This window comes from Podarcis filfolensis, assembly GCF_964270895.1.
Source record: "Podarcis filfolensis genome assembly, chromosome: 15".
Lineage (NCBI taxonomy): Eukaryota > Metazoa > Chordata > Lepidosauria > Squamata > Lacertidae > Podarcis > Podarcis filfolensis.
Window position 1 is genome coordinate 1,290,885 of NC_139618.1, and position 26,662 is coordinate 1,317,546.

Below are 26,662 nucleotides of genomic sequence, written 5' to 3' on the forward strand. Positions count from 1 at the left end.
ACGTTTATAAAATGATACCTGGAATGGAGAAAGTGAAGAGATAGAAGTTTTCTCGTAACACTCAAACGCATGGGCATCCCATGTGGCTGAATGGGGAACAGTCAGGACAACAAAGAGAAAGTGCTTCACCCGGTGCATAGACTTTGGAACTCTCTCCCACAGGAGGCAGTGATGGTTGCCAAGTTGGGCGGCTCTGAAAGACGACTGGGCAAACACAGCGGAGCAGAGGCCACTAGCCACAATGGCTCCTCTCTGGCTCTGCAGTCGGAGGCAGGGATGCTTTTGAAGCCACAGGAGGGGAGAGTTGCTCTTGCGCTTGCATCCTCTTTGCTGGTCTCCCATAACAGACATCTGGTTGGCCCCTGTGGGAACAGGATGCTGGACTAAAGGGGACAAGGGCCTGATCCAGCAGGAGGGTTTTCATCTGTTCTGTCTCCACTGTGAGCCTCCCCAAGGCATCGGACGGGGCGCTGTCCCAGGCTGACCTTTGACCTGACCCTGCACAGAGGTTCTTCTGTACCCTCAAATGTGGTCAGCAGAGCCTGGGCGGAGGCCACTGACCAAATTAACCGCCTGTTGTCGGTTAACCCAGCAACCTGCCGAGAGAGAGAAGCCGCAAAGGGATCTGTTTGATCTGCAAGTTGAGGCATATCCTTGGCCGGGGTGGAGGAGCGGCCTCCCCCCTTCCCACATACAGACATTCTTTGTCTCGGCCACCATGGAAACCCAGGCAGGCATTTTGCTTCAGGTGCTCAGTGGCAAGGCAAAGGCACTGCTGGAGGGAAGAAGGACCCAGCCTTGTCCAAAGGGGAAAAGAACCAGAGGTCTCATGGACCGCTGTAGCCCAAAGTGACGCAGTGCATACAGGAGACCACCAGAACCTTAGAAGATCCTGCTGGAGCAGGCCCTGTTCTCACAGTGGCCCCCCAGGTGTCCCCAAAGCAGGATTTGACCACAAGAGCCCTCTCCCCTCCAACCACCAGCATTCAGAAGCATCGCTGCCTCTGATGAGCCGTCGTGGCTAATACCCATTGATACTCCTCCTCTATGAATTTGTCTAACTCTCTTTTAATGCCATCCAAGTTGGTGCCCATTCCTGCCTCCTGCAGCAGTGAGTTCCACCGTTTAACTGTGCTGCGTGAGGAAGGACTTCCTTTTAACTGCCCTGACTTTTCCAACCTTCAGCTTCAGTGGATGGGCACGAGGCGTAGAGAGGGAGAAGCCGTTCTGCTACTGCCCAACTTCCGTGTTGCCCCACCGGGCCTCAGGGCCACCCCAGGAAAGGCCCCGAGCCACAGTGTCCTGTCCAGGCCTGTTTTGGGGGAGGCCCCATTCCCTGAGCAGTGGGGCGGCAGCTGCAAGACCCAGACACTAGTCAAAACTCATGAGGTCTATGCTCAATTTGCATAGCTTTTCCCGCCGCCATCGAACCGTTTTGTGACGTGCTTCTCTTCCCCTTCTTGGGCTGGAGAGAGAGAGATGTGCTTGAGACTGCCCTGACAGGAGAGAAAGAGGCTGAACTGGGTAAACTTGCCGGAGATGGAGGAGCCTGGTGCTTTGAGGGCCGTGTGTCGACACAGATCCCGGATCCCTCTGTGTGACGGACGTGTGGAGCCAGCGGGAGAAGGTCAAGGGACTTTGAGCAAGCAGACGCCTCCAGCACGGCCAGCTGATAAGAGGTACAAAGCTCAGAGCAACTCCTGGAGGGCAGGGCAAGCGGTGGCTTCCAGTCACAATGGCTGCATTGTGGCCCCACTGCCAGAGGCAGTGTACCCCTGGATTAAGGTTGCTGGGAATCGCAGGTGGGAAGAGTTGCTGTCATTGTGCTCAGGTCCTGCTTGGCGGTTTTCCATGTGGGCATCTGGTTGGCCGCTGTGGGAACAGGATCCTGGACTAAGTGTCCACCCCCCTCGGCCTGATCCAGCAACTCAGGCTTTCATTGCGCTATTTAGGCCTTTCTTGAACAATTGAGACTGTTCCACTCAGCACACGTCTTTTGGCCTCTCCAAGCTGCCACGTTGGGCTGCTGACCACCAAAGGCTGCCACGTTGGTCAGTGTGCTCAGTAGCAGAGCACCTGCCCTCAGGTTCTCCAGTTAACAGGCTCTTAGCAGCAAAAGACACACACACCCCTTCTCTGCCTGAGACCCTGGAGAGCAGCTGCCAGTCAGAGAGAGCAGAACTAGGCTAGATGGACAAAGGCTTTGAGTTGGAATATGAAACGTCCATTTTTGCATTGTCTTTGCCAGCAGGATGCTCTAAACAGCGCAGTTGGTACAGCATCTTAATCTCGGGGTTGTGCGTTCGAGCCCCACATTGGGCAAAAGATTTCTGCATTGCAGGGGGTTGGACTAGATGACCCTTGTGGTCCCTCCCAACTATGATTCTGTCATCTGCAAGGCCTCGTTTTTTGCTTTCGAAGCTGGTGTCTGAGCTGCAGAAAAAGTGAGGGGACATCCTGCCTCGCCGCCACCGATGCCTTTGGGCTTGTTTGGGCCCAATGAAACCAGACGTTCCAAATAATAATTTATCCTTAACAAGCCTGTGCAGTGTAGGGTAAGGGTGTTGGACCTGGACCTGGAAAAGACCACAGTTCAAATCCCCTCTCGTGGGCTAGGAAGGGGCCAGTCACTGCCTCTCAGCCTGACCTACACCACAGGGGATTAAACGAGGAAGGATAAGAACCACAGGGACATGGGGTAAACCACAGAGCCTAGGGCTTGCGAATCAGAAGGTTGGCGGTTCGAATCCCCGTGAAGGAGTGAGCTCCCGTTGCTCAGTCCCTGCTCCTGCCCACCTAGCAGTTCGAAAGCACATCAAAGTGCTAGTAGATAAATAGGTACCACTCCAGCGGGAAGGTAAACAGCATTTCTGTGTGCTGCTCTGGTTTGCCAGAAGCGGCTTAGTCATGCTGGCCACATGACCCGGAAACTGTACGCCGGCTCCCTCAGCCAGTAAAGCGAGATGAGCGCCGCAACCCCAGAGTCGGCCACGACTGGACCTAATGGTCAGGGGTCCCTTTACCTTTACCTAAGAACCACATGAACCACCTTGAGCTCCCTGTAGAAAAAGGTGGAATATAAACACAATAAATAAAACAGAAATACACACCTGGACGGTGGTGGCATCAGAAAATAATTTTGCTTTTGGGGGAATTTTGGGCAAGGGGCAGTGACTTAGCCCCTGTGGCATCTGTCCTCTGCTGGGTGTTTTGATAGACTTCCAAGTGAGCCCAGGGCCACAGACTCATCCAAATTCCTAGTTTCTAATCTATACATGTTGTGAAGATGTGCCTTCTAAGTAGATCACAGGGTTCAGCAACCGAGTGTGTATGTGATGCTATATGCATCTGGGGGCTCCAACTTCTTCCTGATATGGGGGTGGGGAGAGGAATCTCCTGCTAGCTAATTAAAGAAAGTAGGTGAGAGTTGGAGAAGCAGGAGAGGAAGGCAGCAGAAATCTGGTGCATCAAAGGGAAACTGCAGCAGATTTGCATCTTCTCTTCCCTGGGGGTTTGTGTGTGTGCGTAGATGTAGTTTTGTGTCACAAACAGGGCAGGGGGCCCACACTGCACAACCCGCCCCCCACATTCCCCTGCACCAGCTGAAATCAAGAGCAGCTGTGTACTGTCTCCATGGCCCTTAACTTGGTGGTCTGCTGTGGTCTGGGGGTGGGGGCGTGGAGAGGAGTTAGACACCCATCCTGCAGCTGTGCAGTCCTCCCACGGCAACCACTGATGAGGAACACACACACATGTGCTTGAGCCACCAAGAGACAGAGAGAGAGAAACTGGGGGCGGCAAGGGAAGCTCTTTACTCAAGCTCAGTGAGAAGCAGCTGTCTTCTCCGCAGGCCCTGGCAAATCGTGGAATTGTTGGAAGGGACCCTGGAGGGGCATCTAGTCCAACCCCCTACAATGCAGTGATCTTTTGTCCAATGTGGGGTTCGAACCCCCAGCCCTGAGATTAAGAGTCTGCTTCTCTACAGATGGGAGTGTAGGGGAGTGGGAGGACGTGAAGGGGGTCCCCAGTTTGTTTTTAGACAGCAAGTCACCTCCTGATGGCAAACCAGGGTGGAACCAGGTGGTATTTGCATCCCCAGGACTGTGCCCTTGGCAGGGTCTGCCTGACCAATGCCATTGGAGGCAGGGACATACCTAGGCATTAGCCAGGCTGGACCCTGCTAAGGGCACAGGGACGCAAAAATCACAAAAAATAAAATAAAATTAAGAGAGCCAGCAATTGCCAAAGGTACCAGGGAGAGGGGTGTTGATACAGCTTTTTGCCAAAGGAGCAAGGAAGCCTAGATTTGCCTCTCTGGGTGGTGGATTAGCAACTGGTAGTATGTGGGCCATTACTGGCCAGTGGAGAGGGATGCTTCTCTGGTTTGGAGGGCTGGTTTTTCTTCTGTTGCTGGCAGATCCTCCCCATTTGCCCCAAGAGCTCTGCAGCTGGATCAGGCCCACGGCCCACCTAGTCCTGACTCCTGCTCTCACGGTGACCCCCCCCCCCAGAGGGACCAGAGTGAACAGCAGCAACTCTCTGCACTTGAGATTCCCAGCGACTGCTAGTCAGAGGCATTTGCTTCTCCTTGCCTTCCAGGTATGGCGCCTGCAGCTGTGGAAAAAGAAAGACCCCAGCGCTCCAAACCTGGGGAACAGAATGCTCTCTCTCAAAAGCGGGGGGGGGGGGAGCAAAGTTGGCAGCCCTCCCAAGCAAAAAAAAAAAAGACAGAGAAAGCGAGGGGAGGCTCAGCCTGCAATAGAAGAAAAAGAACCACCCAAACCAGAGAAGCGGGGAAGCGTCCCTCGACGGCAGAGGAGCGGAGGAAAGGAGCGAAGTTGGCAACCCTCCCGAGGCGGGGAGGGGAGGCGGAGAGAGCGCGGGGAGGGGAAGGAGGCGGAGAGGCGTGGCGTTGCCTTGCCTAGGCGAGCGTAAGTCGGCGCTGCACACAATAGGGAGAGGGGTCGCCCGGCAGGACCTGCGAGGCCGGCGGGCGCAGGAGGCGACAGGGGCGGCGCGGGGCCTGCGGAGGCGCCTCTCCCCGGCAGGCCGGCGGGACCATGCCGGGCTTCGACTACAAGTTCCTGGAGAAGCCGAAGCGGCGGCTGCTGTGCCCGCTGTGCGCCAAGGCCATGCGCGAGCCCGTCCGCGTCTCCACCTGCGGCCACCGCTTCTGCGACACCTGCCTGCAGGAATTCCTCAGGTCAGTCCCCGCGGAAGGAGGAGCCGGGCCGGGCCGGCCAGGGGGCGCGATCCGGACGCAGGAAGACGGAGGCGCACGGCCCCTGCGCGCCTCTCCAAAGCGCGCTTGCTTGGAGTGCCCCGCACGCGCGCCCTGGGCGCACCGCCGCCGCCGCCTCCCCGGCTCGCCTTCTCCTTTGTTCCGCGCCCGCTTCATTCCTAGGGAGAACTGGAGGGCCCCCCCACCCGCCTCCCTCGTTGGGGGCTCCCCCCATTTCCCAGCACTTGGCTCGGCGGCGGCAAATGGGATAGGCCGCTTCTCTGAGCATGTGCAGAGTGCGGCGGCGCGGAGTCTTGCTGGGCTGCCTCCCTCTCCCACCTCACTCTTTTCTATTGTTCTGCCTGCTATTGTCTCACCTTGAAGGGTCCCTCCTGTCCTCCCCACCTCACCCCGGTTGTCAAGGGCCTCGGAAAAAGAGGGGTGCCTTCTTAGCGGATGGTCGGCGATGAGCTGAAATAAAGCCTCTGTCTCCAGCGGCAGTCTACCGCGAACTGTCTGCTGTTGGGAGCCAACGCTGGGGCCTGTTTGTGGATTTATTGCTGACCTCTGTTGGAAGCGGGATGCTGGGCTAGGTTGCGGGTGGGGGTTTTTTTGCGGAGGGGTCTGTTTGATCCAATTAAGTCTCTTCTGCCTGTTGAAGCCAGCAAGGACTGACGTCTCCTTTCGTCCGAGGGAGACAAGCCAAAGAAAGCATTGCTTTGTGTGTTCTGGGCCTTGGGAAACAGGTTTGGGGGCTGCTGTGAGCCCCCCGGGTGTGGCTGAGGTGTGGGGTTATCTGTCCCTTAACTCCATGATTTGAACCTCTGAATCAGAGTCCGGCACCCACCCAGCAGAGCCCGAGAGCCACAGCTGGGTCCTCAATGGAGAAGCCCACCCCCCTTTTGCAGTAGGCTAGCTGGATCTGTCTGCGTATAATTAAGGCGGCTTCCGTCCTCCCTTCCTGTTTAAATTCAGGACCATGAGGACTAGTGTCTTGCATTCTTTTTCAGGGAAAGGGCCGTAACTCAGTGATGAAGAACTTTCTGCTTTGCAGGCAGAAGGACCCAGTTTCAATCCCCGCTGGAATCTCCAGGTCGGGCTGGGAAACCCTCCCTGCCTGAAACCCAGGAGAGCCATTGCTGCCAGCCAGTGCAGACAATACTGAGCTAGATGGATCAGGTGTCTGGATTGGGGAAGGGCTGTATCTCAGTGACGGAGCCCCTGCTTTGCATGCAGAAGGTCCGAGGCACAAAATCCCTAAGTAGGGCTGGGGGGGAAACTTTGCAGAGCCACTGCTGCCAGTCAGTGTCGGCAGACATGGCTGAGCTAGCTGGAATAGCAGTCTGACACAACAGCTTCCCATGTTCCTGTTTAAATAAGCCCTTTTATTTGAAACGATGAGGACTGGCACCTTTATTTCTCAGGAAACTCTGGAGAGCTGTTGCTCCCATTGACCCCCAACATTAGCTACATGGGGTAGCAGGAGCCTGGTGGTGTTCAAAGGGCCACATGCTGTTCTCCCGTCCTCTGGGAAGATGAGAATGCTCTTGGCTGGCAAATATTTATTGATATTTAATCTCAGAAAAAATGCAGGGCAAAGCCCTCCCGAGGCAGCTTCTGAAGTCAACTCAGACAATATAAAAGAATGTTTCAGATCTATTCCAAACAACCCAGTTGCAAAGCTATTTCTGTAAGGAAGACAACAAAGAAATAATAATAATAATAATAATAATAATAATAATAATAATAATAATAATAATAGATACGAGAGCCCCCTTCAGATATCTGAAGGGAGCTGTTCAACAGTGGAACGGATTTAATAGCCACCTGTCAGGGCTCCTTTGGCTGTCATTTCCTGTATTGCAAGAGGGGGTTGGCCTACATGACCTTTGGGGGTCCCTTCCAACTCTACAAATATAAATAATAATAATAATAATCCTGGCCTGCTAACCAGCTAGCTCCCTCCTTCCCTCTAATCCCCCTCCCCGCCACCCCCTAAAGACCACCTAATCCCATTTAGCTCTTGCCCACCCCTGATTTCCCATCGCAATTACAAACATCTGCCTTTCCCCTTCCCTTCCAGTCCAAGGTTCAAGCCTCTCCCGCCGCTCAGGTGCCCTGTGGTCAGGCTGTTCCCTTGACTCTGCAAAGGCGTGACTCTGTATATGTTTGTGTTTCGAAGGTAAAGGCAGTAAGTTTTCCCGGATCTCCCTGGGCGTTGAATAGTTAAGTGTTGGGGATCTGGGAGGGGCTGTAGCGACTGATCTCTTCTGCCCACCCCCCACCCAAAAAAGCTGGGAATTCTCTCTTTCTGCCAACCCCTCTTGTAATAAGATCTCTCTAACTAACAAGCAGGGACTGCTTGTCTGCTTAAGTGAATTTTTCTGGCCTTTGTAGAAAAGCTGCTATTGGGGGTGTGTGTATGTAATGGCAGAGAGGCCTGCGAGGCAGGGGGGGCCCTTGCATGACTGGCGGGGGGGGGGGCGGGAGAGGCGCTTAGCATATTGGCACCAAGGTCGCTTTGCAATTCGCCTCCTTGCAGCTTCCCAACAACCCTGCCAGGTTGGCCTTGGCTGTTTGCATTTTAGAGGCAGGGAAGGGAAGAAGAGAGGCAGTATTTGAGCCTCATCCAGCGCTCCCCCCCCAAAAAAAACGCTTCCTGATCTTCTCAGAATCTGAGCTTTGGTGGAGAAGGGGGGAAGTTGATAAGCCGCCTGCATTCCTGTAATGTTTAACTTTCTTAGATGTCTGGCATTAACCAGGGATTTGAGGGGAGAATGATGTACAGCTGTTGTGGCTGCAGGTGGGGTTCAGATCAAGCACTGCACCTGGGATTGCTAGTTCAGGGGGCCCTGCAGGCTACTGGGCAGGGGCCCTTCCTCGCCGCCCGCTTCACCTGGCTGCCAGGTAGCAGAACAGTAGCCAGAGTTTTTGGGTCTGAGCTGAGATGGAAGCAGCTGGAGATACAAAGACCTGCTTGCTCTGTGCTGGACCCAAAGCTGCGACTAAGCAAGATATTTCGGGGTGTAAATGCTTTGAGCCCCTTTAAATCCTATGCTTAAATTGTACAGGGGTCAGAATGTCTGGTTAGGACCCCGGGGAGACCAGCGTTCGAATCCTCACTCAGCTACGAAGCTCACTGGGTGTGTGACCTTGGAAGCCGGTCACTCGCTCTCAGCCCAGCCTACCTCACAAGGTTGTTGTTGGGAGGATAAAATGGGGAGCAGGAGAACTATGTACACTGGCTTGAGCTCCTTGGGGGGGGGGAGGTGGATCAAAATGCAATAAAACCACATATCTAGAAGACTCCCCCCCCCCTTAGGATACATTTGCACCCAGCAGCTGACGAAGGCAAGCTCAGAAGTGTGTCGTGAGCACAAGACCACATGTCCCGCCCCCAGGAACTGGTATTTGGGGGTGCATTAAAACAGAGGACCCCCCTCACTTTGGGGACACAGACATGCTCAAAGCTTCTTTATTGCTCCAACTTTGCATGGCACGTAGGCAAGCTTTCGGAGTTTCACAGAACTGTTAGTCAGCCGGGGACCGTTCCAGGTGTTCCGGAGAATGAGTGTGTGCGTCTGATCCATGGGCCTACTTATTCACGGAGCGGAAAAGACGCCCGCGAGGCAGATTGACAGCGGCTTTTCCAGTTCAAGAGCCCCGTCCTTGCGTAACCGTTTCCAGAGCGTTGCTGCAAAAACAAAACCCGAGTTCTTGTGCGCACCTTGAAGGCCGGGGAGCCTTTTAAACCCACGGAAAGCCTTTGCTAGAATAAATGCATTAGTCTCCCAGGTGGCACAGGGATTTGGGTCGGCCTGTGCACTCTGCGTGTGTGTTTGGGTCATGGCAGTTTCGTGCGATTTCACAGCTGTCTTTGCAAGCCTCCTCTTACCTAGGGGGACTCGGGTTTTGCACTCCTTTGGTGAGTTCTGCATGTTTCCAACCCTCTCGCCCCGAAGTGTTGAGGCTGAATTGATGCAATACATTTGTTCATTTGTTTTATTTACCGCATTTATATCCCGGGTTTTTCTCCAAGGAGCTCAGGGTGGCATCCATGGCTCCCCCCTCCCCCCAATTTAATCCCCACAACAACATCCCTGCAAGGTATGTTAGGCTGAGAGAGGCAGTGATTGGCCCCCAGTGTCAAACCCAGTGAACTCTGTGGCGATTTGAACCCTGGTCTCCCAGGTCCTACTCCTCATCTAGTCCCTACAGCAACCCAGCGAGGTAGGTCAGGCTGAGAGTCGGTGACCGGCCCCCAAGGTCACCACTTGAGAGCTTCATGGCAGAGTGGGGGGGGGGAATTTGAACCCAGGTCTCTCCCAGGTTTTTGCCCAATGTTCTGACCACTGCACACTAGCTTTCCGTGAATCGGTGTGTGCGATTTCATAGGGACACTTCTTGTCTCTCTGTCTTTCACAGACACATCCTTCTAACTAAACTTTTCTGCTCCTTTGCAGACACCCTGAACCTTTCCTTTTTGGCTGATCTTTTCCTGGGGTTCTGGGTTCAAGCCTTGCAGAGTGAGGGGATTTGGCTAGGCATGTCTTTGCTTGCCTGGCCCTTCATGCACAACTGTGTGTGAGAGAGAGATAATGAGGGAGACATAAAAGGGTTTTGTGTTTTCAAGAATGCAGAAGGCATTTTTTCTCCCCTGACTTCCTTCATTCCACTGTGGCCTCCCCAGAGAGAGAGCAGATCCATAGGGGGCTGATTGGAGGGGGAGAGGCGCACAGGTGTGGGGAGGGGCAGAGTCAAGAACCCAAAGCCAAGGAGCTGGGTTCCACCCTAAGGCTACGACATCCTGTGCCTGGGACCCCAAAGGGTCATCCAGTCCAACCCCCAGAATTGCAGTTGAAATCCAGCCCCCTCTTGTGGGTTGTGCTTGAGCTCGGAGTCAGGACACAAGAGGGCAGGAAAGAAGGGGGAGAGAAGGAGCTGCCTTTAGACCAAGTCAGATCATTGGTCCATCTTGCTCAGCGCCAGCCACACTGACTGGCAGCAGCTTTCCGGGGTTTCACCAGCCCTGCCCGGCGATGTTGTTGGGAGCTGAACCCGGCACCTTCTGTGTGCAAAGCTGAAAGTGCTTTACTTCCCGCACCTTTTAAAAAGAGCGCAGGATTCTAGTCCTCAAGGTCGTGAGTAGGAGGCTGATTTGAACTGGAGCAAAGGAAGCTGTCTCAATGGTACATCGGTCCAGCTAGCTCCTTAACTGCTTACACTGACTGACAGAGGCTCTCCAGGGTTTCAGACAAGGACACCCCCAGCCCTTCTGCATGCCAAGCAGCTGTCCTGACACCCTGAAGACAGGCAATTGAGCCACCTTGCTGTTCCTACTTGGAAAATGGATGTAATCAGGCTCCCTTCCTGGGGTGTTTTACCTGGAAGGAATGGCTAGGAGGTGATTTTTATGCTCAAAGGAAGGGGGCAGGGTCTCTCTCCCTGCAGAGCTCAGCTCCAGGGGTGCAAAGGGTTAAATCTAGAGGGTCTGGAAATTCCCAAGGTGGGGGGTGCTGCAGATTAATCCCCACCACAGCCTGCTGGGCCCATCACACTTGGCTGGGCAGGGAATGCGCTGAGGCAGCAGCCTGGGAAGGGCAGAAAAACCGGTTCCCCCCCTCCCCAACCTTCAGCCATGCAGATGGAGGTCACTCTGCCCCACAGCTGGGCTGCCTGCTCCCTCCAGCTTGCCTTTCAGCAGTTCTCCCCTCCACCTCCATGCTTGCATCGGCTCAGGGAGATGCACTCTGCATACACACAGAGGCTTCCCGGGGCCACTTCACCACACCCCCAGGCTGAGCACGGGCAGCGTCCTTTGCTCCTATTTCAAGAAGCCCTTAATTCGGAACCATGAGGACTAGAACCTTAGCTGTCTCTTTTATTAAAAAAAAGAGGAAAGGGCCATAGCTCTGTGTGCATCCCCACATTTTTGGTGCCCCCTTGCCCCGAGACCCAGCTGGACTTGCAGATTGTGGGGGGCGCACACCCCTAGGTCAGTGCTCTGTTCCTTCAAGGGGCGAAGTGCTTGGGGAAGGGAGAGAGGAAGCCTACAATTCCCATCACCCCTGACCACTGGTCCTGCTAGCTAGGGATCATGGGACTTGTAGGCCAAAAACATCTGGAGGAAGCCTGCTCTAGTGCCTTTAGCTAGTCCCAAGCCAGTCCTTTTATGCTCAGCCAAGGCTTCCAGTCTCCCCCCCCCCCCCCTCCTCTCTAGCAATTCTTCCAAAAGCTTTGCCCCGATTCCTGCATTGCAGGGGGTTGGACTAGATGACCCGTGGGCCCCTCTCAGCCATGATTCTCTTATTCTGCCTGGCTTGCCTCAGAGAGCAAACTTTTGGGGTGACCTGCCGCCTCTCCATGCCCCTGCCTTCATCACACTCAAGCAAATGTGGAATCAAAGAATCGTGGCGTTGCTTAAAATGTATATAGAAAGTGCAGTGTAAGCGATGGAAGTCAATCAGTGAAATTTTATTATTATTTTCATATTGAGATATTTGTAGAATAAACTTGGAAAAAATTCTTCCAACTTTTCTTCTTTTTTTCTCTTTATTTTTTCTTCTTTATTTTGTTCCTTTTTCATATATATATATATATATATATATATATATATATATATATATGTGTGCTTATTTGAAATATATATGTATGTATGTATCCAGCGCCGAGGGCCTTCTGGCGGTTCCCTCATTGCGAGAAGTGAGGTTACAGAGAACCAGGCAGAGGGCCTTCTCGGTGGTGGCACCCGCCCTGTGGAACACCCTCCCACCAGATGTCAAGGAAATAAACAACTATTTGACTTTTAGAAGACGTATGAAGGCAGCCCTGTTTAGGGAAGTTTTTAATATTTGATGCTGTATTGTTTTTAACACTTGATTTGAAGCCGCCCAGAGTGGCTGGGGAGACTCAGCCAGATAGGCAGGGTATAAACAATATTATTATTATTATTATTATTATTATTATTATCATCTGCAATATTTTGCTTATATTTTGTAACAATTATGTTAAATTAAAAAATTAATAAGATTTAGAAGAAGAAGAAAAAAAGAATTGTGGAGTTGCAAGGGACCCTGGGGGTCATCTAGTCCAACCCACCCTGCAGCGCAGGAATCCCAGCTGAATCACATCTCTTGGCTGGGGGAGGAGAGGCAGTCGCCCGGCTACATGTGTGTCTTCCTTCCCAGACAGGTCACACACGCTGCGCCCGCTGGCCGTTGCTGCAAGTTTTTCCTTGCCAAGGATCATAGCTGCTTGGCACAGCGTGTCCCGGCCAGGGGTGGCCCCAAAGGACCTCTGCGCTTTCCCGTTGGCCGCCAGGCCCTGCTTGGCATGGGAGGGAGAGCAGCATCGGTGGCAGCCGATCTGACGGAGTCGAGCCAGAGCAGTAACTGGCACTGAAAATAAAGCTGCCCGTCTCATAATGCCATTGCACAAACCTGTGGTGCAGCCGCATTTGAAGCGCCACTGACCGTTCTGGTCGCCTCGCCTCAAAAAGGAGATTGTTGAGTTGGAAAAGGGGCGAGTGAAATGATTGAGGGGAGGGAGCGGCTCCCCTCTGAAGAAAGGAGGCAGTGTTTGGGACCTTTTAGCTTGGAGGAAAGGCGAGGAAGAGGCAACGCGATGGCAGTTTATCCAATTTTGCATGGCATCGAGGAAAGTGGAAAGAGAGAGAAGTTTTCCTCTTTCATAACCTTAGAAGTCGTGGAGGAAGAGTCAGGAGAGGTCAAAGAAAGGACCTGGTCATGCAGAGCGTAGTTAAACTGTGGAACTCACTGCCACAGGAGGGACTGACGGCCACAAACTGGGGTAGCTTTAAATGTGAACTGTGCCAGTTCCTGGAGAAGAGGGCGATGGACAGCTCTGCTCTGCCTCCACAGTCAGTCTTGCTTCTGAATGGCAGTTCCTGGACACCGCAGGAGGGGACAGTCGCTCTTGTGTGCGAATCCTGTTTCCTGGTTTCCCTTTGGCTATCTGGTTGGCCACTGTGAGAACAGGAGGCTGGCCAAGGTGGGCCATTGGCTCTTCTTAGTGATATAAGGATTAGAGACCCAAGGTGTATATTTTTGATTTTAATAACATTTCGGTGTTTCACTTTATTTGCATGTAACTTGTTTTTGTTTTTAATTATTATTGATACAGCAGGAAAAAAAGAAAAAACACAAATACCAAATTACACACAGGAATGACCATAGACACATAATTTTCTTAACAAACAATAAAACATATATTGGTCTTAACACTAAAGACCCAACCTCCCGTCTATTCCATATTTCGATTTCATATTACTTATTGCCAATACACACTTTTATCATAATTAAATTTTTTCTTAATAGATCTAATTCCTTATATCTACCTTGCAACTATTACTGAAGTTCCTTGAATGCTGCAACAGAATTTAAACCACTATATTTATTTTTCAAATATTCTTTGAAAACCTCCCATTTTGAAACAAATTCCTGTTTTGATTATGTAGCGTTTTAAAATGCATTCGGCTTGAATTTGTCGCCTGCGGTTTGTCCCCCTCATGCCACCTCCATTCCCACATTACCTGACCTTCGAAGGGCAAAGGATGTTTTGCCAAGAGAGGGATGTGTTGAACGGGCTCTCCTTGATTCTCTTGGTGAGACTCAGGAAGAGGAGAGGGGGGAGAAATTTATGACGCTGCTCCCTTCTTACTGAAGGTCTGGTTGCCTAGACGCAACTGTCCGATAAGCTGTACGTTGAGACCAAATGTTTTGGGACCTTGCTAGAAAGTTGACGCCAGTGTGGAGTCGTGTATCTCAGTCCGTAGAGCGTCAGGCTTTTAATCTCAGGTCCCGCATTGGGCAAAAGATTCCTGCATTCCAGGGGGTGGGACTAGATTACCCTTGTGATCCCTTCCTGTGATCTTTGTATCTCATGACCTGTAACCTTTCCTGACGTATGTTTAAGAATGCATAGATGTTTTATGACTCTTTGCCGTGTTTGAACTGCTATATAAGGTTTTGTCCTGAAGTGCCCCAGGGCACACCTCTGTTGGCACGTTGGGCTGAGCTCTGTCCTATTGCAATCCAGTCGTGCCTTGGAAGTCGAACGGAATCTGTTCCGGAAGTCCGTGCGGCTTTTGATTGGCTGCGGGAAGCTCCTGCAGCCAATCGGAAGCAGCGGAAGTGCTGTCGGACATTCAGCTTCCGAAAGAACATTCAGAAACCGGAACAGTCACTTCCGGGTTTCGATCGTTCGGGAGCCAAAACGTTCGAGAACTAGGCTGTTCGAAAACCAAGGTACGGCTGTAGAAAGAAACGTTGGATGCTGGACTTGGAATTAGTTTCCTTGGTTCCATGGTTTATTTAAGTGGTGGCCCCTCACCTGCATAACGAACAAAGGGCTGTCGAAGTGAATTCTTAAGTTCCAGAGGAATCTGTGCCCCAAGGAGCTTACAGTTCGTGGCAGACATAGCTTGAGTGTCATCCCTGCTGCTGATCCATCGTGGCTTCTCTGTGATGGATACATAGGCCCAGTGGAGACCCAGATCCCACGACCCCCCAGGAGCCAAGTTCTCTGCCTGGTCCACAGCCACTGGGCCAGGTGTCCTGCCCGTCATGGGCTCCCTGGCTCAGAGGAGAAGCTGAGGGCAGCGCCGTGCGCAAGTGGCGCAACCTGGTGTGCTTGGTGATGCTGTTTGGAGGGGCTGCAGGCGTCGGAGTCCCTGGGTGCAAATAAGAGAGAGGAACTTTGGGCCGGCTGGCGTTTCGTTGGGCAAGAGCCACAGCGGCTCCACTCTCCCAGTAAAGTCTCACGTCTTGTTCTGGTGTGAAGCAGCTCTTTTGTCTCCTGGCCAAACCACAGACATGGGCTTGGCTCTCTTCCTGCGCTGGCAGCCTCTTCTCGGATCCAGTCCCCAGCAGCTGCCTGGTTTTTCCCACAGCTGCCACCCCTGGTTTCAAGTTTCCTGGAGCCGGCAAAGTTGTTTTTCATCATCTGTCGGGCCGGCTTTGTTTCAGCAGCTCTAAAAGACACAGCCATAAGCAGTCCTAGAATCAGAGCGTTGGAAGAGGACCCCTAAGGTCTTCTAGTCCAACCACCTGCCCTGCAAATCGGAATATTGTGAGAGCCATGCCAGGTCAGAGTTTTGGGTTTGGCGAGTAAAGAGGCAACACGACGGGAAATTTACGAATGGAGGATGCGAAGAGAGAAAAGCTCTTCTCATAACACCGGAACCATGAATGCTGGAAGATCCAGGAGAGGGAAAAGGAAGGAATTAGTCATGTAGCACGGGGTTAAACTGTGGAACTCCCTGCCACAGGAGGCAGAGATGGCCGCCAACCTGTGTGATAGGAATTTTGAGGTCTTAGATATATGTTAAATGTTCATAAGTGTACCAACCAAGCACTTACATAGATCAGCACAGGAAGGCCAACCTGAACCCATTTTGATTCCCAAACTGAGCAAATGTTTTTCTGCAAGGTCAAAGGAAAATGGAAAAGCCTCCCCATTGTCTTTTCCTTCACAAATCCTGTCTTAAGGGCACATTTGGCTCAGGAACTAAGTATTTATCATTGCAAAAGACTGGCCAGGCAATCCAGTCAAGTGACCATTAAACAGGTAACCTGGCAGACAGGAGGTGAACAAAGCACTCCGATTTCTGCTGTCGACCGCCCTTTCTGTGATGTAGGTATGATGTATCTGGGGGGTGGTCTTGGGTTATACCCCTTCTGTGATGTATATATGATGTTTCTGGGGGTGGTCTTGATCTACAGGGTGGCAATTTCAAAAGTCTATATAAGGGCTTGCACACCTGGGTTCTGGTCACCTCAGACTTGCTGCAGTAGCAAAATTTCAAAATGTAGTATTTTTGTTTTGCTTTGTTTTGAATGTGTCTGGTTGACCACCACTTAGTTCAGATGCCAGGAGCACCCCAACAGACTCCCAATTTGTGCCTAGCCAGCAGGCGTAGTGGTTAGCAATGGATTATAGGACTCTGGGAGACCGGGTGTGAATCCCCACTCTGCCCATCTGGAAGCTCGCCAGGGCAACTTCGGGCCTTCTCAGCCTGGTCTCCCTCACAGGGTTGTTGTGAAATGGGGAGAGAGTCCTGTGGGGCAGCCCCCCGAGATCCTTGGTGCGAAGGTGGGATGTAGAGGTGATAACAAATAGGTCAGAGTGACCGTTTTTCAAATACACAGCACGAATTTACCTCTTATACAAATATTGTGGCACAGTATTTGCAAATGTCTGGCTTATTTAAAACTATATAGAACCTTTATTCTCAAGAATAATGGAGCTCACAGGTGCAGAATACTTTTTTGAATATTAATCTTCCTTGTAAAAGGAATCGTTGTACGAGCTGATATTTATTTATCCTTTTGGAGCTTTGCTGTATCCTTGTACTTTTGTCCTTCCAGCCTGTAACGCTTTATGGTTTAATTCTTTCTTTTCTTCTGCTTTGTGTGCACTTTTGTTGCTGTTAACACTTTTTAAAAACCCCACACAGATCAGAGAAAATAAAGGAAATCCCTGTTAGAGAGTTCTTGGGTGGGGGGGGATGTATTAGGAAACATCTCACGAGACAGTTTGGAGCCCGGGTGGCCTAGTGGTTAAGAGTCTTGGACTAGGACCTGGGAGAGACCCGAGTTCGAATCCTCACTCAGAAGCCAGACCTTGGAAGCTAGTCACGGCCTCTCAGCCTGCCTTGGAGGGTTGTTGGGTGGATTAAATGAAGAGCGGGGAGAGCTTTGTAGGCCACCTTGAGCTCCTTGGAGAATAAAGGTGAGCTATAAATGCCCCACTTTGGCCCCTGGGTCTCCATTTCCTCTGCAAAGCTGGGACTGGAGTGTTAACTTTGCAGGGCCCCCGTGGCGTGAAGCTGGGGGGTGACACACGGTGGGAAATGGGCCAGGGCTTGGCCTGACAGATGTGACACTGGGATTAGCAGGATTTGGCCCTCTTCCCATCTCGCTCTTGCTTCCGCCCGGTTGCTCCTGACTATTGAGGTTTGTTTGTTTTAGTTCCCCCCCCCCCCAACCACCACCCTTGCGTGCCACTCCTGGGGCTCTGCTGCCGACGCGGCAGGTGGTTTATGGGGCCGGCTGTGTCCCCCCACCGAGCGAGGATTTCAGACAGATGGAGGGGATTAGAGGAGCCCGGCTGCTTCCTCTCCCTGGCAGAGACCTCCCCAGGTAGAGCGGCAGGGAGCGTTTGCCACAAGAGTGGTTTCGGGAGACTTTCAGAAAGAATTTTCCTTCCGTAAGGTCCATCAAGCTCAGTGATGCCTGCACTGACTGGCAGCAGCAAATCTCCATGGCTTCAGGCAGGGGGACGTTTGCCAGTCCCCGTGTATTATTATATTTCATTTCATTTATAAATGATTGTAAAGGGGGGGGGGGGAGAAGTGGTTTACGAAAAGGATAAACCTGTAAAATTATCACTTAGGGAAAATTTGACAACCGTAGCTGAAGACAACTCGAAAAGTTAAAATAGCCGTAGACTGAAAAGCAAGCGATAATGTTTTGAGCTGGTACAGGGAATGGGCTTGCCTTGTATCAATAGGCAGGGAGTTCCAAAGTGCGGCGGCTGCTGCCCAAAAAGATTTGAGTTCTTGCAAATGTGGAACGGGCATTGTGTGGCACCTGTTAACAGTGCCAGTTTCGCCAATCGAAGCAGGTGCGTGGGCACAGATGGGAAGGGCGGTCTCTACTGGGAGATGCTGCTAGGAATTGAACCTTCTGCATGCAGAACACGTGTCCTAACACTGGCCCTTCCCCCCGATAAAATAAGATCCCATTCCTCATGTTTCCAAGTAAAGTAATAACTTGTGCAAAATGAGGACAAATTGGTGAATGTGTTTTTATTGGCATGACATATGTGGGAGATGGCTGGTTTTGTAGTGGGGAATACAATTAAGGGGGGGAGGAGCTTAATTGGAAGAGCCATTGGCTGAACTGCTGTGATGTCACAGAAGCTCCCGGGATGGTCAGCTTCTCAACCTCTTCCTTTTCCTCCTGCAGCGAGGGGGTCTTCAAGTGTCCAGAGGACCAGCTGCCCCTTGACTACGCCAAGGTGAGTGCCCCCCACCCACCCAAAGAACCCCTTCCTTCTACTAGCTGAAACGTTGGTAGGCACTGAGGGCTACAGGGGAGTCCCTGTTCCTCTCCCCCACTTGCCTCCCTCTCTCCTCGCCTAAAGACACCTAGTTTGTACAGTAAAATCCGTATTTAAAAAGTTAAAAATTAACCGTTGTGGAAAGATACTATTCTTAATTGCCTGGCAGAATAGAAGCGCTTTCGTCAGGCATTTAAATGTTAGAACAGAAGGTGCTTCTTGTCAGTCACTCTTGATAGAGAGAGAGAGAGAGATAGATAGAGAGAGATTGTATGAATAATAATAATAATAATAATAATAATAATAATAATAATAATAATAATTTTTATTTATACCCCGCGCTCCCCAGCCAAGACTGGGCTCAGGGCGGCTAACACCAAATATAAAACAATTGTTTGAAATACAACTTGAAAACAAGATTAAAAGACAACATTAAAATGCAGCCTCATTTCAGCAGAAACTCAAAAACTTTTTGGGGGATAAAAACGTCGAGTCTTCACCAAGGCTAACTAGCCAGACTGGTCCTATGTGGGCCAGAAAAAAGCCAGGGAAGTCCCCAAGTAGGGGTTCCATCACGGAAGGAAAGAGGAAAAAAGAATATATATAAATACTTTTAAACAAATAAATGGATCAATGAAACAAGGCACTCTGCATGTGGTGGGTTCTGCATTCAAAACTCATCTCCTGCTGCCCCTTGAAAGCTGCCCCGCGTTTTGTATTTTGTATTGTATTGTATTATCCATTGAAATACCAAAAACCCACAGAACCCTTTTTATGTACGCAGCCATAGTGGCTAGGATTTTAATAGCAAAAAATTGGAAAGGCGGCTTAATCCCCAATGGCAAGTGAACTTGCAAAAATGACTGGGAGAATAAGAGGAGACTTAAACCAGAAAGTCAACAAAGATTGGATAATATTGAAAGAATACCTTAGAAAGTGGTATGATAATGCAAATCTCTTGACAGATTTGAAGTATAAGGAAACTATAAAAGTAAAATTTCTTTTGATAAGTAACAGAAAAATAATAACAATGAAGTGCGTATAGATTAATAAAGTGTAAAAAGTACAATGAGATGAATCAGAAGTTAATGATATGTTGTTAGTTAGTGTCTGTGTTTGTTTCTGTGGGGTTTTTTTGTCCTGTTTGTGTTACGTGTAAATTGTTTTGTAATAAATAATTGTTTTAATCAAAATAAGGAAAGAATTCTGTCCTGCAGGTGCTTTTTTGCGTCTCATATTTCCCCCTTCCTTTCCCAGATCTACCCAGACCCAGAACTGGAGGCTCAGGTCCTGAGCTTGACCATCCGGTGCATACACAGCGAGGAGGGGTGCCGCTGGAGCGGGACCGTCCGCCACCTGCAGGTGAGGAGACAGGCTGGAAAAACCAGGGATGGGGAGCCCTCAGCCCTCCTGGTACTGGTGTGGTACGGCGCTCGTCTTCCCTTGACCTAATGTGGTCCATCCCTTAAAAAGTAAGGTTAAGGTTGTAGTCCTCGTGGTTTTGAATAAAGCATTGTGGATCAGAGAGCTGGGCTTCAGTCCTTAAAAATAAGGTTAAGACTGTAGTCCCCATGGTTCTGGACCACAGAGCTGGGGCCCATTCCTTAAAAAGGAAGTTAAGATGGGTTTGGGGCTTTTTTAGGTTTTTTTTTATGCTTTCCCAATTTCTACATTTCATTAGTTTTACAATCAGTTTGACATTCCAGCATTTGACTTCCTTCTCCCTCTTTTGGCCGTTCCTTAAATTTATTTCTTAATATCTTCTGCATATCCAAGTTTGTTTAACTTACTCATTTTATTATCTACTGTAGATATATGCTCTTTTAAAACTGCAGGTTAGTACACTAATCCTGCTAATGTTTTTATCTGTTTACAATTTATCTGTAAATATTCAATCAACCATTTCCATTCTTTTACAAAAAGTTTGTTATCTTGATTTCTTCTTCTTCCGGTGAGTTTCGCCACTTCTGCATTATTCCATAAGTTTCTGTATCCATTCTTCCTTTGCTGGGACATCTTTTTAACAATTTTGGGCAAGTGACATTCTTGCTGCTGTAGTAGCAGACATGAATAAATTTCTGTACAATTCAGGTAGTTCTGTCCCTACAAGTCCTAAAACTTTTAGGAAGTTAAGATGATAGTCCTCATGGTTCTGGGTTAAGGGTTTGAAATAGGATCTCTTCGGCAGAGTCAGACCATTGGCCTGTCTAGCTCAATATTGCCTACACTGGCTGGCAGCAGCCCTCCACGAAGGGTATCTTAGCTTAGACCTTCCTGGGAATCAAACCTGGTGGCCCTCGTTTCCCTGACCTGTGTGAAGAGGGCTGGGGAAAGGAAGAAGTTTTCTGGCTGACCTCCCCCCCAAATCCTGCTCCCCCCTGTCTTGCCCAGGTGCACCTTGGGACGTGCAGCTACAACGTGGTGCCCTGCCCCAACCGCTGTGGGGCCAAGCTGAGCCGCCGGGACCTCCCGCCCCACGTGCAGCACGACTGCCCCCAGCGCCACCTCAAGTGTGAGTTCTGCGGGACCGACTTCACGGGGGAAGCCTACGAGGTGAGCAGGCGGGGCCAGAGGGGCGGGGCTTGGGAAACGGGGCGGGGTCTCTTGGCCGTGGGGCAGCCGGGGCATCCGTGGAGCAAAACTTTGGGGTCCGTTTCCGTTGTCAGGATAGACCCTCGTTCAAAAGGCACCCGCCTCAGGCCACTCGCCGGCCCTGCTGAGCTGCTGCCATTGGCTGGGCTGCTGTGATGTCACAGAGCTCCTCGAAATGTCAGCGGCGTCTAAGAGGCAACAGAAAGCTTAGCATTAGAATGGGGAGACGGGTTGTGAGGTTGGTTTTTTTTGCAAGGGGAGAGAGGCCAGTTTGGCTGAGATTTAGCCCAGAGAAAGAAGAGGGGCTCTGTCACTTCCAGAAGTCCATTCGACTTCCAAATTTATTAAATCCATTTTTTTTTTATTTTTTAAAAAAAATCATTAAAATGTCACAGTGCAGTGCTTGGAGCTTGAGGGTCTGTTTGTATGTTTACTTTCTGATTTTCAAGTCGAGCAAATAGTCAGAAAGACAAAACAGGTCTATGTCTGTGCTGCTGTCAATAACTGTCATGCAGTGATTTGCTATTGTGTGCTTTTAATGAATTTTTAAAAATGGATTTAATAAATTTTTATTCGTATGTTTTCACTGCCAGCATGCCAGTAATCTAACATATATTTAAATGTAAATAAATGGGGGTGGGGCCAGAAAACCAGGGAGAGATCCTGAGCTACAGACCTTCGCCTAAAAAAATAATAATAATTGAGATTCCTGGTCCTCATGGGCCTCAGTTAAGGAACACAGGAAACTGCCAAATGCTGCCAGACCTTTGGCCCTCCTAGCGAGGTGTTGTTCACACTAGCTGGCAGCAGCTGTCCTGGGTTTCAGGCCGGGACTCTCCCCAGTGCTGCCTGGAGATGGTTTGAACCTGCCAAGCAGCTGTTCTGCCCTTGAGCTGTGTCCCTTCCCGCAGAGAGGATGCCCAGGCAGGAGGGGTCCTTCTGGTGCCCCCTCCCTCCGTATTAACCCCATGGCCTCCCCCCCTCTTCCCCACCCCACCAGAACCACCAGGGCCTCTGTCCCCAGGAGAGCGTCTACTGTGAAAACAAGTGTGGCGCCCGGATGATGCGACGGCTGCTGTCTCAGCACATGCTCTCTGAGTGCCCCAAGCGCACGCAGCCCTGCGGCTACTGCAGCAAGGAGTTCCTGTACGACACCATCCAGGTGGGACCCGGGAGAAGGCGGGACCTGCGCCAGGGGCGCCGGGGGGCGGGAGGACCGGGGAGCCCTTGGCAAGCTCCAGAACGTAGCAGAATGGCTTCTTTCCCTTTCCCTTTAATTTGCTCTTTTAAATAATAATAATAATAATAATAATTTTATTATTTATACCCTGATTTCCCCAGCCACTCTGGGCAGCTTACAACATTTCTAAAAACATCAAGCAACCTCCCAATACAGGGCTGCTTTCGTTTCCTTATTTACATTAGTTTCCCAAATCTTACTGTATTATGAATTTAGATTTAGATAGGAAGCTGTGTTGGTACGACGCAGAAGAAATAAATTTAAAAAATTGTCCAGCAAACTTAGTCGGTCTTTAAGGTGCTACTGGACAATTTTTATTTTTTAAAATTTATTTCATCTGTATTATGAAAAACTTTAATAAAAAAATCTTACATCAAGCATTAAAAAGCTCCCGATACAGGGCTGTTTTCTTTTTCTTATTTACATTAGTTTTCCAAATCTTACTGTATTATGAAAAACCTTAACAAAAATCTTGCATCAGGATTTAGTAGAACTGTTAATAGAGCCGGGAGGGTCCCCCAAGGGTCATCTACTCCAACCCCCTGCAGTGCAGGCTTTGCAGCTAAAGAAACCTCCCAACCTTAGAAACCTCCCAAGAATTCTAGAATTGCAGAGCTGAAGAGAGAACCCCCCCCCCAAGGGTTGCCTATTCCACCCCCCTTGCAAACTGTCTTGGAGTCTGTCTGAATCCTCTTCGTCCGCTCCCCCAGAACCACGAGTATCAGTGCCCGCGTTACCCCGTGCCTTGCCCGAACCAGTGTGGGGTGCCCAGCATCGCCAGGGAAGACCTCAGTGGGCACTTGAAAGAGAACTGCACCACAGCGCTGGCGCTCTGCCCCTTCAAGGAAGCTGGCTGCAAGCACCGGGTAAGGCCTTCCTCCTCCCTTCGCGCAGCCTTTCCTTTACTGCTGTGCCTGCCCCTTGCCCCAGTCTCGCTCTCTGACAAGGCCGGGCATCCAAAAACCCTCTCTCTCCGCTGCGGCACAAGCCCTTTCAGAGTTACTGCCGTGTTATTTTCATAGTCATCGCCAAGGCCAGCTCTTCCTCACAGGGTTGTTGTGAGTTTAAGGGGGAGAGCTGTGTACACTGCCTTCAGCTCTGAGGGGGGAATGTAATAACAGAGAATGAAAGGGGTGATTAAAAAAAGGGGACAGGTTTTCTGAAATGGCGAGGTCCATTTTTGAAAACTATTTTATCCAGCTTTCTGGGTCCCCAAAAGCAATTTTCCTTATTTTAGCAATGGGTGCCCAGTGTCTATTTTATTTGTGGGCGTGATCAGTTAACTAGAAGGGTTTTTGAGGACTGTGTTAAAGCCAGCAGATCATTGCAGGTTTGGGACACGTCCTCCTTCACCACAGGGCTGTCGTTGACTTGTCGGACCTCGCTGCTGCCTCCGGTTGTGTCTGACAATGGCCGTAGGCTGAGAGGGCTTTTAATAAAGGGGGGGTTAGGCAAATTTCTGGAAGAGGTAGAGGTGATCAAAGGCTGCTTGGTGTGGAGGCTCAGTGGAACCTCCAGGACACAGAGCAGTCTACCTCTGAATGCCAGATTCTGGGGCAAGTGAGGAGAAGGCAACTGCTTGGCCACTGGAGGAAACGAGGAGTCTGGTTGCTGGATAACAACCCTCAGAGTGGTTTACAAAGAGAATAAAACAATAAAATTATCTTTAAAACACCCCAAAGATAAAATCAACAATAAACTAGAAACAAGTTAAAACTTGTCCCAGCTTTCTAAACATCTAGGTAGGCTTGTTTAGACAAAAATGTCTCCAGCAGGAACCAAAAAGAGGACGGCAAAGGCTCCTGCCTGACATCAATAGGCAGGGAGTTCCAAAGTGCAGGTTCTGCCACACTAAAGGACCAAGTTCTTATAAATGCAGAAGGGGTCTCACATGGCAGAGGTGACAATTCTGGTTCTCCCAATCGAAGAGGCCTAGATGGGGTCAGCGGATCTCACAGGCAAATTGGCCCCAAGTTGTTAAGGGCTTTGTATACTAATAGCAAGGCCTTGAACGTGGCCCAAAAGCAAGTGCAGTTCTCTGAGCGCAGGAGTTAAGTGCCAACAAGGCCTCCCTCCTGAGTCAGCAATCGGGCTGCAGCATCCTGCACTGACGGCAGCTTCCAGATCAGTTGCGTGGAAGCCCCGCCTAGAGCGCATTGCAGTAGTCCAGTGTTGAAGTCCCTGCACAAGAAAGGCAAGAGGGGGAAGCTGTGGCCCATAATCTTGGGTGGCTTTGAAAGAGGACTAGGCAGATCCAGGGAGAAGGAGAAGGCTGCTGATGACCACCAACCAGTCAGAGGCAGATCCTGCTTGCAGGTTTCCCATAATAGGCATCTGGCCGGCCACTGTGCGAACGGGAGGCTGCGCTGGCTGGGCAACTGGCCTGAAGCAGTGAGCTGTTCTTACACGCAGGTCGGTCTTGTCTTCGAATCCTGCTTGCGGGCTTCCCTCCAGGGGCATCTGGTTGTGAGAAGAGGAGGCTGGGCTAGGTGGGCCCTTGGCCTGATCCTGCCCGGGCTCCTCTTATTTCCTTTGACCCAAACTACAGAATTCAGCGTTCAGACAAGACGCTTCCTTTCCTCCAGTTTCCTAGTCCTCGTGATTCTGTAAGGATCAGGCGGTCCTCTGCCCTGATCCCAGCAGGCTGGCCTCTCGTTCTTACGATGTCCCGGTCTCTCTCCTCCCCCCGCAGTGCCCCAAGCTCTCCATGAGCCGCCACCTGGACGAGAGCACAAAGATGCACCTGGGCCTGATGTGCGCCCTGGTGGCTCGCCAGCGGCAGGAGCTGGGGGACCTCCGCCGCGAGGTGGAGGAGCTGGCGGTGGGCAGCGAGGGCGTCCTGATCTGGAAGATCGCCGACTACGCCCGCAAGCTGCAGGAGGCCAAGGCCCGCAGCAACTTCGAGTCCTTCAGCCCTCCCTTCTACACCCACCGCTACGGCTACCGGCTGCAGGTCTCGGCCTTCCTCAACGGGAACGGCAGCGGCGAGGGCAGCCACCTCTCGGTCTACATCCGCGTCCTGCCCGGCCAGTACGACAACCTCCTGGAGTGGCCCTTTGCCTACCGGGTCACCTTCTCCCTGCTGGACCAGAGCGACCCCTCGCTCTCCAAGCCGCAACACATCACCGAGACCTTCCTGCCGGACCCCAACTGGAAGAACTTCCAGAAGCCCGGGGCGGGGCGCACGTCCCTGGACGAGAGCCTGCTGGGGTTCGGGTACCCCAAGTTCATTTCCCACGAGGACATCAAGAAGCGCAACTATGTGAGGGACAATGCCGTCTTCATCAAGGCCTCGGTGGAGATCCCCCAGAAAATCATCTCCTGAGCTCCTTCCTCCCCAGGAGGACAGGATTAAATCAGTTCCTGCTTTGCAACGGGTCAGACTGGATGAGCCTTGGTGCGCCCTCGAAACTCTACAAGTCTGTGATTATACAGTTCCCTGGAGGTCTTTTAAGCAGAGATTTTTTGGGTAGGGGGGTTCTCTAGCTGTGATTCCTGCATTGGACTAAATGGACCCTGGAAGTCCCTTCAGACTATGATTCTCCGGAGTGCTGCATCAGAGTTTTGCATCTGAAAATATTGTACTCTTGTCTTGCCCAACTTGCCCTTTGTAGTCCTGACCTCTGGATTGATTCTCAGCCTCCCCCCCCAAATGGTGCTAACTTGCTACAGCTGAAGGAGGAAATCCTGCCTGCCTTGAGATCATCTCTCCCCCCCCCCCAAAGCAGCTGGGCTGCCTCTGTTTTCCTCCCCCCCAAAAATAATAATTCCTCAGCTCTTCTTCCAGAGCATCCTGCCCTGGTCTTTGTCCTTTGGGTCTTGGGTTCAAGAGGCAGGAATAATGCTTGACCCTTTCCCCACGACAAACTCTGGGGTTGGCTTTGAAGGGTGCAGGGGGGGGGGTCCCCCAGTGAGAGAGAGAGCACACTGGGGCTTTTGGCTTTGCAATGGGCCAGTCTTCCACCAGATCCCTCCTTCTCTCCCCCCACCAAAAAAGCCAGCTTTCCTAGCCATAGTCCTGGGAAGAATGTGTCCCTAAATGGGGGCCTGTCTATCTGTCTGTCTTTCTGTCTGTCTCCCTCGGTGGTCTCTCAGGGATGCCCTGCAGTCGCTTTGGACGGACACTTGAGGAGTTCGAGGCCCCTTCTACCTTCCAGGTACGGCCACTGGCCAGCATCTCGAGGCTACTGACCCCAATAATCTTCCCTCCTCGTGCCTGGACCCCTTTGCCGCCCACTCAGTTGCCTGGATCGATCTCCTGTTTAGCGGGGTGAGCAGTAGGGCAGGGAGAGGCCCCCCTGCCCCCCTACTCCATCACAGAGCCATATTTTGTACAAGGAGCCCCAGAGTCTTTGAGTGGATCTGGTCCTCCTTCATCCTCTGTCCTGTTTTTTGGATCAGTTTTCTCCCGCAGGGATGTTAGGGAGGAGCAGCTATGATTTCTGCTCCTGACTTCCTTTCTCTGCCTCTCTCTCATTCTCTCCCTGTGTGTTTTTTTAAAATAAACAATTTCGTGTATTTATTAA

The 26,662-nt window shown here is 51.1% G+C and overlaps 1 protein-coding gene across 2 annotated transcripts; it reads left to right on the forward strand.

Moving 5' to 3' along the window:
- On the forward strand, positions 1-26,662 carry TRAF4 (TNF receptor associated factor 4). Of its 2 annotated transcripts, none has more exons than XM_083587841.1 (7): positions 1-1,679; positions 18,211-18,262; positions 19,562-19,666; positions 20,696-20,857; positions 21,897-22,058; positions 22,847-23,002; positions 24,829-26,662. In XM_083587841.1, exons 1-7 carry the CDS (start codon positions 1,540-1,542, stop codon positions 25,459-25,461), a joined length of 1,410 nt encoding a protein of 469 aa, XP_083443967.1. In that variant the 5' UTR covers positions 1-1,539; the 3' UTR covers positions 25,462-26,662. The 2 variants fall into 2 exon arrangements, with proteins under 2 accessions (XP_083443967.1, XP_083443966.1); XM_083587840.1 differs by lacking the exon at positions 1-1,679 and adding an exon at positions 4,916-5,203.

What these genes read in the sequence shown, in the direction of transcription:
- TRAF4 (XM_083587840.1), top strand. Translation starts at nt 5,061, where the DNA reads ATGCCGGGCTTCGACTACAAGTTCCTGGAGAAGCCGAAGCGGCGGCTG. An exon ending in TGCCTGCAGGAATTCCTCAG is followed by an intron (nt 5,204 to 18,210) that starts GTCAGTCCCCGC and finishes TTCCTCCTGCAG; the next exon opens with CGAGGGGGTCTTCAAGTGTC. An exon ending in TGCCCCTTGACTACGCCAAG is followed by an intron (nt 18,263 to 19,561) that starts GTGAGTGCCCCC and finishes TTCCTTTCCCAG; the next exon opens with ATCTACCCAGACCCAGAACT.